Consider the following 11,449-nt stretch of genomic DNA (forward strand, 5'->3'; position numbering starts at 1 on the left):
AACATCAAGACTTTTGCTTGGGTGGATCATAGCCCTAATGACCAAAAGAAGAAAGTAGAATTTTGGTAAGGAAAATACTACACTTAAGCTTTAGAAATGTTGAATTTGAGGTGTCGGTGGCATCTAGGTGAAAATTTCAGGATATATTCATATACAAAGGCCTAGAGTTTAGGAGCTAAGTTGAGGATGAGGAGATATAAAGAGGCTATTGATAACAAAGCTCCGGATGTGAAGAAATTTCAGGGAGACTGTGTGGCCAAAGGTGACAGAGTGTAGAAGAATATTTAAGGGGGTGCACTGAGGAAAAGACCCTTAACGTGGAGACTGAAAAGAACAAGTCACATGGAATGAGAGACTGGGAAAGGAAATCAAAGAAACTAAGACAGGGGAGACTATCCAAGAGATGGAGTAAATGGATAACATGATGCTACAGAATTTCAGCAAGATGAAGATTAAAATATGCATTGGATTTAGCAATTAGGAGGTAGTTGTAATCTAATAAAACTATAACAAGATAACAATGTAAGAAAAATCACGATTGCTTGATACCTATTAGTAGGTTCACTATTAGAACATGAATAATTAGAGCTATCTGGAAGAGGAATGAACTAGTGAATTCTCTGCAAATAGGAAGTATTCAATCAGAGGTTGACCAGAGGTTGACCACTTGTTAACAGATACTGTTAAGATAGCTTTCCTGCATTGTGCAGGAAGTTGACTATATGTCCTCGAAGATCTTCTGTAGCTCAAAGTTGATGAAACATTAATAACTCCTCCTAGTGTAGACCTTGAGAAAAGAAAAAAAAAGTTGAATAATTAGGACTCTCCCAAGGGATAAAAATAAAATATGTGAATGATAGTATAAGAATGAATATACCTCTAGGAAACGTCTATTAGATCTTAGATCCAACACAGAAAGAGATGATTTTCAGAGGCCTATGAATAATTCAGAATTCACTTAAAATAATAACTTTCAATCATCTTCAGGAAATGTATTTTTGTTCTTTTCAGGAAAAAAAATTCAAGTACTGGGTATTGTCCCGTTATGTTCATCTACAATTTCCAATGTTCCACTTAACTTTCTCCTTGCTGTTAGACAACAGTGACACATGTACTCTCAAATACACACATGTACATATACATATAGAGATATACGAATGCATATATAAGCAAAAAGACTATCAACTTAATACTTTTATGTGACATTCAAGGTCTAATTCTGCTTTATTTCTTGGTGTAATGAAAAGTGTCAAATTCAGATCACATACAAAAATTCTTACAGCAGGAATTCTGGAAAACCATTGAGAAAATCACCTTCACTGCTTGGAGGCCAGCTGGCTCCCATAGATGAAAAATCCAGGGGCAGAAGGCTAATAATTAAATCCTACCTTAGCTTTCATTGCAAGGACTTGAGTGTTGGCAATTTCCTAATGATAATGGTAAGTGGTTCCTCTTTTCTAAACCTTTTAGGAAGAATATATAAACAACTTTTTCATTGGCCCATCTTTATTCTCACTTTTAGCTCTATGAAAAAACTGTACAGTTCTAATGTGTACAGGACTTTTCATAAGCACTATAGCTCCTATCACCAGAGAAAATAACTCTAATTTGAGAAAATAGGAAACTCAGATCTGAGAAAATATAAAGTAATCAAACTCAATTCAAGTAAAATAACTGCTTTTTCTCCCATACATGCTTAGGTATGCACCTCTAAAAACTATAGACATTTTCTTACATGGTTATAATGACATTATGCTTCACAAAATTGACAATTCCTTGACACCATCTAATCTCTCCAATTGTTACAAGAACTACTTTTTACAGTTGGCTTGTTCAAACTGGGATTTCAACAAGGTCTATATGCTTTATTTGGTTGTTATGCCTCTTTCGTCTCTTTGAACCTAAAGAGATTATCACTACTCCCTCCTTTTTTTCCTCACGTCACTAGCCTATTGAAGAAACCAGATTGTCTGTTCTGTAGAAGTTTTCATGCTGTAAATTTATTGTCTTTCTAGTACTACCAGAAAGTTGTTTAACTATTATTTTGGAGTGCATGCAAGATCTTCCATATCTCTAGCTTTCTAGAACTTTGGAAGCTTAGAACTTGCTAATCTGGTGCTTCCTTTGTAGATAGTAGTGGAATCCATGGTCTAGATTCTCTGGAAAGTATTTCCCAAACTTCCCTGAGGACTATCGTCATATTTCACTTTGGCTACTAAAAACAGTTTCCAAGTTTGTCTTATTTTTATCTTGTCCTCTCTTCACTATTGCTTTTTCAACATTCCTCTCTTCTCGTGACATCAAGCATAATCTTTTAAAATGCAAGTCAAACCCCTGTCTTCTTAAAACATCTCCAGTGACCACATTTGAAATACAGGCGAAAGGCCTTACCTTGACCTACCTGACCACCACCTGACCTGGTCTCTACCCACCTCTCCAATTCCATCACCTGCTGCACACTCCCCTTCATTCAATACAACATTTGTTGGCTGCTCAAAGATAGAACTCTCTTCAGCTTTAAGCCTTGCAGTTGTTTACCAATTCTGCCAGAATGTCTTTCCCCCAAATATCTGCATGGCTTGCTGTTTATCTTTATTCAGGTCTCAGCTCAAAGATAACCTTAAAATCCCCTACCTAGATTACCCAAACCAAATAAGCCATCCCCATTTCAGCATTTTACCCTCTTCCCCCCCCATACAATAATATATCTATAACCTTGTCAAATTATTTATATACTAGATTATCTCATGAACATGTTTTATTGTTTTAAGACTCTTACTACCTGATTTCGGTATTAATTTGCTTATTTAGTGCGTTTCACTTTCCAGTCAAATGTAAGCATCATGAAATCGGGGACCCTTTTTTGTTTTCTATCTCCTGTGCCTAGAACCATCCCTGACACATAGTAAATTGTTCAATGCATCTTATTGAATAAATACCAAAAAAACTAACTTTCTTTTTCTTTTTACTTTTTTTTTTTTTCTTTGAGACAGAGTTTCACTCTTGTTGCTCAGGCTGGAGTGCAGTGGCACAATCTTAGCTCACTGCAACCTCCACCTCCCAGCTTTTAGCAATTCTCCTGCCTCAGCCTCCCAAGTAGCTGGGATTACAAGCATATGAGCCACCATGCCTGACTAACTTTTGTATTTTTAGTAGAGACAGGGTTTCGCTATGTTAGGCTGGTCTCAAACTCCTGACCTTGTGATCTGCCTGCCTTGGCCTCCCAAAGTGCTGGGATCATAGGCATGAGCCACCAATGCCCAGCCAGCTAGATTTCTTATATGCAGCACAGGCTCCAAGACGAGAATATCTAGGTTATATTTTTACATTGTTAAAAACTGCTATAATACATATAACAAAATCTAAGATAACCTTGCAATTTATATTTCTTAAAAACCAGAATTACACATTAAATATTTATTTTAAATTTTCTAAACATGTTTTAGAAAAAAATATATTCTCTACCTTTGTAACCACCTCATTTCTTAAACATAGCAAACAATACATCAACAAAATGACTTATTTTCCCATTGCTCCAAAACGAAGATGCTCCCATTATTTTACAAAAAGAGTAAACTGTATGTAGTATTGTACATTCACTTAATTTTCACATGCAGGCACCACTACATCACAGATGAATATTTGCAGTACAATCATTATGCAATTTATATATCAAGATAGAGGTTATAATTTATTCAATATTATCCTTGGTAATTGAGCATTTTAATTTTCAATACTTAAAGGCAAGTATATTCTCTGTGAATCCAACAAAGGAAAAGTACTCACTAATAGAGTAAATTAACATAATAGACTCTATGAATTAAACTAATGACTTGTTTTTAAGTCTGCAACACAAAAACCAATGAAACATATAACAGATTAGAAAATTACCACCTTCATCACTGTTAACTGACAAAATCACAAGCACAATTATGCAATCACTTACTTCCAGCAGTAACTTGAATCCTTCTCTTTTCTTGATTTCATCTACTAGGTACCTAAAATTAAAAGTCACAATGTTTATAATCTACCATGTAAAAGTGTTATGAACATGAATGATGTATGACAAAACCGATTCAGACAGGGCTTGGAGATAAGAAAGATACAGATAAAGGTCAAGGTATAGGCAGAGCTATGGATAGATAAATACTCCAGACCTACTGTTATTTTCTTGACCTGAGTAAAACGATGCATCTTTTTGATAATGAGATCTATCTCACATGTTAGCATCAAGCTTTAACCCTGGTGTGAAAAGCTAGATAAAGCAGGTTGGATATGTATCTCTGAACACGTGGGTCTTACTTTCATATCCTAAATTGGGGATTTAACATAGGCACTTATATTAAATAGCTGGCTTGGAAGAAAGAGGCTTTTTTGGTGTGTAATCCTGCTTGTAAGTTCATTTAAAATCAAGAAAGATCAACATAATCTTGGTCCAGCACAGAGGGAAGGAGGACTGATCATCAGTATCATGTTAAAAGTAAGTGAGCTTGATTCATCCTTAGCAAACTAACACGGGAACAGAAAACCAGACACTGCATGTTCTCGCTTATAAGTGGGAGCTGAACAATGAAAACACATGGACACAGGGAGGGGAGCAACATAACTAAGGCCTGTCAGGGGAGGATGAGGGGAGAATATTAGGGAAAAGAGCTAATGCATGTGGGGCTTAATTACCTAGGTGGTGAGTTGATAAGTGGAGCAAACTGTGGTTCACGTTTACCTAGGTAACGTGCACACATACCCCAAAACTTAAATACAAGAAAGAAAAAATTACCTGAATATGAGGGGGAAAAAAGTGGGCTGTAGCCATTGATAGAATATCTATAAAGTCATTTTGGATGTTGGGGGAAAGAGAATTGTCACACCTAAGTAAAGGGCATGGATGAAATATGGAATATGAGTGAGAAAAAGACTAAAATAGCATTGAGAACATGGTGCTCTATATAATAACATTGACTCCTCTCTTTCAGGCTTGCCTTTTGTCTATACCAAAAGAAAAGTCTGAAATGGCCTTGAAAACTAGCGATTCACGAGCCTTTAAATGTTCACAGCACTCGACCCAGTATTTCAAATATAGGAATCAAATCTAAGGAAATAATAGAGACACTGATGGAAATGTTTGTCAGAGCATTTATTGTGATTTAAAAAAAAAAAAATCACACCGAACATAAGGAATGCCTTTGAAAACTAGTTCCCAGTAATGGAATTATGATCTTATCCTGTCACTAAATCATAAATATTCAACTAATATTTAAAGACACAACAATGCTCCTCTTGGGCCTCAAGTCTCTTACCTGTAAAACTGGACTAATACAATCTTTTCCAATTTGAAATGGTTTTTGTAAAAATTAAAATCATAAACATGAAAAAATGCAGACTAAAAACTGGAAAGAAGGGACTATTACATCATTTTAGGAAGGCCATTCTATAATGTGAATATGGAATACAGTAGTGTTTAAGATGAAGTTCCTTTTTCCAAATGTATACAGCTTTTTATATTAGGTTAAAGATTGATGTTTGCATATAGATACTATCATCTTTGAAATATACAATATCTTATTTTAAATTGTCAATATTAGTAATATGGGAATCTTTGAGCAATAATAGCATACACATGGACACACGCTCACAAAGTACTAGATGTTCTATGTACGCCATTCTCTGAACACTTTTTCAGAAAACGTATGTAACTATAAAGTTTTTAAACCTTTTACCCACACTGGCTAGCTTTCATAAAAAGCAATTTCATTGCTCAATACATACCAGAAAAGGTATTCAAAATCAGTAATAATCAAAGAAGTACAAATTAAAACAATACAGGCATCCCTTGGGGGTATTGTAGGTTTGGTTCCAGAACACTACAATAAAGTGAATGCTGCAGGAAAGGGGGTCACAACTTTGGAGGTTCCTCAGTGTATATAAAGGTTACATTTACAGTATACTGTAGTCTGAGTGTACAATGGCATTATGTCTAAAACACAATGCACATGCCATGATTAAAAATACCTTATTGCTAAAAAGTGCTAAGGATTATCTGAGACTTCAGTGAGTTGTAATCTTTTTGCTCCTGGAGGGTCTTGCCTTGATGTTGATGGTTGCTGACTGATCAAAGGGCTGAAGGTTGGGGGTGACTGTGACAATTTCTTACAACAAGACAACAATGAAGTTTGCCACATTGCCTGACTCTTCTTTCACAAAAGATTTCTCTGTAGTAGGCAATGCTGTTTGAACACATCTTACCCACAACAGAACTTCTTTCAAAATTGAAGTCGGCCCTTTCAAACCTTCCTGCTGCTTTGCCAACTAAGTTTATGTAATATTCTATATCCTTTGTTATCCTTTCAACAAGATTCACAACATGCTCACTGAGTAGATTTCTTCTCACAAAACCACTTTCTTTGCTCATCCATAGGAAGAGGCTCCTCATCCATTCAAGTTTTATCATGAGACTGCAGCAATTCAGTCACATCTTCAGGCTTCACTTGTAATTCTAGTTCTCTTGCTGTTTTCACATCTTCAGTGACTTCCTTCCCTGAAGTCTTACACCCCTAAAGGTCAACCACGAGAGTTGGAATTAACTTCTTCCATATCCCCATTATTAGTATTTTGACCTCCTCCTATAAGTCATCAGTGTTTTTAATGGTGTATAAAAGAGGAAACCCGTAAAATTTCCAATTCACTTTGCCCAGATCCATCAGAGGAATCACTTATGTATTTTGTAAGGCTATAGCTGTGATATTTCTTAAATAAGACTTGAAAGTCTAATCCTTGATCCGTGAGCTGTAAAATGAATGTTGTGTTAGCAAGCATGGAAATACTAATCTCCTTGTACATCTCCATCAGAGCTCTTGGGTGACTAGGTGCATTGTCAATGAGCAGTAATATTTTGAAAAGAATTTTTCTGAGTAGTAAGTCGCATGTCTCAACAGTGGGCTTCAAATATTCAGTAAACCATGCTATAAAGAGATATGCTGTCACAGGCTTTGTTCCATTTACAGAGTATAGGCAGAGTAAGTTTAGCACAAATCTGAAGAGTCGTCGAATTTTCAGAATGGTAAATGAGCATTGACTTCAACCTAGTCACCAGCTGCATTAGCTCCTAAAAATAGATTCAGCCTCTTTGAAGACAGGCATTGACTTCCCTCTGGTCATGAAACTTCTAGGTGGCAGCTTATTCCAATATAAGACTGATTTGCCTACATCGAAAACCTGTTTAATGTAGCCACATTCTTCAGTGATCTTAGCTAGATCTTTGGGATAACTTGCTGCAGTTTCTCCATCATTTGCTGCTTCACCTTGAACCAACCTCTGCTAGCTTCTAACCTTCTTTCTACATCTTCCGCACCCCTCTCAGCCTTCGCAGAATTGGAGAAAGTTAGAGTGTTGCTCTGAATTAGGCTTTGGCTTAAGGCAATGTCATGCCTGGTTTGATCTATTCAGAATTCTAAAACCTTTGTATCAGCAATAAGGTTGTTTTGCTTTCTTATTCATGTATTCACTGAAGTAGAACCTCTAATTTCCTTCAAGAACTTTCCCTTTGCATTCATAAATTGGCTATTTGGCACAAGGGGCCTAACTTTGTCTGTCTTGGCTTTTGGCATACCATCCTCACTAAGCTTAACCATTTCTAGTTTATTTGTGACAGACATGTGACTCTTCATTTGAACACTCAGAGGCCACTGTAGCATTATTTGTTGGCCTAATTTTGATATTGTTGTCTCAGGAAATTGGAAAGCCTGAAGAGGAGAGAGATGGGGGGAATGGCCAGTTGGACAGCAGTCAGAACACACACAATATTAAGTTTTCTAGCTTCTATGAGTGCATTCTATGGGGAGCCCCAGAACAACTACAACAGTAACATCAAAGAGAACTGATGACTCAAACATTTTTGTGAGAATTACCAAAACCAAACACAGACATATGAAGTGAGCACATGCTGTTGGGAAGATGGCACTGATGGACTTGCTCAATGCAGGATTACCACAAACCCTCAATTTGTAAAGCAAAACCCCCCAAAACACAATATCTTGGAAAAGAAGGTGAAGCACATGAAATGGAGGATTCCTGTATTAACCATGTTTCCCAATGATACCGGAAACTTTAGAGTGACAACTTCCAGTGGTGGTGAGAATGATATAGAAAGCTGCTACAAACCTTTTGATGATACTCATATCTTCTTATCAAGCAAACCACTTTTGAAATGCTGGTCTACCAAGAAAAATTATCAATATCAAGGATAGATGGTACATACAAATATGTGCACATATATGCTGTCATATCTAAATCTCTACTGTGGGTGTATAGGTATATTCCATACAAAATAACTAGAAATGAGATTAATATTCAGAAATTAATAGTGAATTTAAATGTACTACAGCAACATAATGTAATATGCAGCTATTAAAATATATCTACTTCAATTAAAGCACAGGATGATCAGGATAAATTAGTAAAAGATATTAGGTTCTGAGAAATGGGGATGATTGGATTCAATTTTTAAACATTTTTTAAAAAATCTCCATGTATATACAAACAAAATATGGAAGGATATGTCATAAATTTAGTTTACCTGAGGGGGGAGGGGGAAAGAAAATGCAATGGGGGTGGGGGGTTTTCCATTCGCTTTTTATATCTTTTCAAAGTGGTTACTTGTATAGTTTTTGAAAAGCACTTAAAGAAAAAATATAAAACAAATAGACATATATACTTCCTACCTATAGGAGAAAAGCTTTGTGAACCATCCTTTTTCTCACCTTTTCAGGCACAAATGTACTGGCAATCTGTTAACTCAAAAGCTTATGCTATGATTTCATCCTGAACTGAGGCTATGAAGAAAGCTTTCTCCAGAAATCTTGGGAATAACTTTATAAGATTCTAATTGTGCAGCTAAATAACTTTGAATCTAGGCAAATTCCTAAGTCTTCCTGAGCCTGCCTCCATTTCCTCGTGTGTATAAAGAGATACAACAAAATTGGTAAAATCCTTAAGTTATGGCTACACAAAACTTACATGTATTAACCATAGTAGCATTTTAAAACGCTTCTGTCAAACTGGCTAAAGGTGCTCCTGGGGGAAAGGCATCCTAAAACAGCTGAATTATTTCGGTTAAAACTTTTTGCTAACCATGTAGATCTGGGCTTTGTGTTGGGGTAATGTGCCTATCGCAGTCACTCTCAGAGCCTGTAAAGCCCAGTGATATGGTTTGGCTGTGCCCTCACCCAAACGTCATCTTGAATTGTAGCTCCCATAATCCCCATGGGTCATGGGAGGGACCTGGTAGGAGGTAACTGAATTATGGGGATGAGTTTTCTCATGCTGTTTTCACCGTAGTGAATAAGTCTCTTACCTGCTGCCGTGTAAGACGTGCCTTTTCTCCTCCACTTTCCACCATGATTGTGAGGCCTCCCCAGCCACGTGGAACTGTGAGCCCATTAACCTCTTGTTCTTTATAAATTGCCCAGTCTTAGGTGTGTCTTTATTAGCAGCATGAGAATGGACGGATACACCCAGTGTAACACTCCAGCTGAGTTGAAAATAGAGGTGATTTGGGGCAAGAGGGGATGCAGCTATTACTATGATAACAAAGGTCTTACACCAGAGTTTTCAAACTATGCTCCATGGTATACCATCTTAATAGGTTTTCCACATAAAAAGTCCTACTATTAAATAAGTTTGAACACTGCTAGGCATATCAATTAGATTGATTTTTGTCTACACTTAGAAGTATACTTGGCAAGGCATGGTGGCTTATGCCTATAATCCTAGCACTTCGGGAGGCTGAGGTGGGCAGATTGAGTCCAGGAGTTCAAGACCAGCCTGGGCAACATGGTGAAACCCCATCTCTACGAAGAAGACAAAAATTAGCCGGGTGTGGAGGTGTACATCTGTGGTCCCAGCTACGCAGGAGGCTGAGGTGGGAGGATCACTTGAGCCCTGGGAGGTGGAGGTTGCAGTGAGCCATAATTGGACCACTGCACTCCAGTCTAGGTGACAGAATAAGCCCATCTCAAACAAAAAAGTATACTTGGCTTAATTCACAAGGCCATTTGTCAAGCTGGTTGGATTGTTCAATAATAGGAACCAGTTATTTACTATAACTTCAGCTAGCCATGTTCAGTGTTAGGGAGGTTTCCTCTCATGTTCACAAGACAGCTGTTACAACTCCATATGTCCCATCCTTATACAGCAGTGTCCCAAGAGTGGAGGGGGCTATAGCAGAAGCACTGAAGTTCTCTCTATTGAGGTAAGAATATTTTCCCCAGAAGTCTTCACAGTATCTTACACAGTGACATCTTCACCATATCTTGTTGACTGAGCCACATACCCTCCCCTAAACTAATAGTTGGGGAAGGTGGTTTGCTAAACCAAGTTCCCAGCTTGAACACTGCTACATGAACAAAATCAAGTTTCTATAGGCAAGACAGCATGGTCCTTGGTGAGCAATCAACAGGGTCTGCATATTTATTAAAGTTAAAAATGCTTCTATAAAATCAATATTGTGAAAATGGCATACTGCCCAAGGTGATTTATAGATTTGATGCCATCCCCATCAAGCTACCAATGACTTTCTTCACAGAATTGGAAAAAACTACTTTAAAGTTCACATGGAACTGAAAAAGAGCCTGCATTGAGAAAGACGATCCGAAGCTAAAAGAACAAAGCTGGAGGCATCGTGATACCTGACTTCAAACTATACTACAAGGCTACAGCAACCACAACAGCATGGTACTGGTACCAAAACAGAGATATAAACTAATGGAACAGAACAGAGCCCTCAGAAATAATACTACACATTTACAACCACCTGATCTTTGACAAACCTGACAAAAGAAATGGGGAAAGGATTCCCTATTTAATAAATGGTGCTGGGAAAACTGGCTAATCATAGGTAGAAAGCTGAAACTGGATCCCTTCCTTACACCTTATACACAACTTAATTCAAGATAGATTCAAGCCTTAAATATTAGACCTAAAACCATAAAAACTCTAGAAGAAAACTTAGGCAATACCATTCAGGCTGTAGGCATGGGCAAGGGCTTCATGACTAAAACACCAAAAGCAATGGCAACAAAAGCCAGAATTGACAAATGGGATCTAATTAAAGAGCTTCTGCACAGCAAAAAGAAACTACTATCAGAGTGAACAGGCAACCTACAGAATGGGAGAAAATTTTTGCAATCTACTCATCTGACAAAGGGCTAATATCCGGAATCTACAAAGAACTTAAACAAATTTACAAGAAAATAATCCCCATCAAAAAGTGGGCAAAGGATATGAACAGACACTTCTCAAAAGGAGACATTTATGCAGCCAACAGACACGTGAAAAAAATGCTCATCACTGGTCATCAGAAATGCAAATCAAAACCACAATGAGATACCATCTCACACCAGTTAGAATGGCAATCATTAAAAAGTCAGGAAACAGGTGCTGGAGAGGATGTGGA

General features: G+C 37.3%; 1 protein-coding gene across 1 annotated transcript in view; it reads right to left on the reverse strand.

The window, feature by feature from the left end:
* GADL1 (glutamate decarboxylase-like 1) overlaps positions 1 to 11,449 on the reverse strand; it is a 178,921-nt gene that overhangs the window by 66,214 nt on the left and 101,258 nt on the right. The window contains exon 16 of the mRNA XM_011961622.1: positions 3,947 to 3,998. Within this exon, the coding sequence (XP_011817012.1) occupies positions 3,947 to 3,998 (52 nt within the window). The remainder of the gene's footprint in view (positions 1 to 3,946; positions 3,999 to 11,449) is intronic.

The sequence above is a fragment of the Colobus angolensis genome, unplaced genomic scaffold (genome assembly GCF_000951035.1).
Source record: "Colobus angolensis palliatus isolate OR3802 unplaced genomic scaffold, Cang.pa_1.0 Scaffold56, whole genome shotgun sequence".
Lineage (NCBI taxonomy): Eukaryota > Metazoa > Chordata > Mammalia > Primates > Cercopithecidae > Colobus > Colobus angolensis.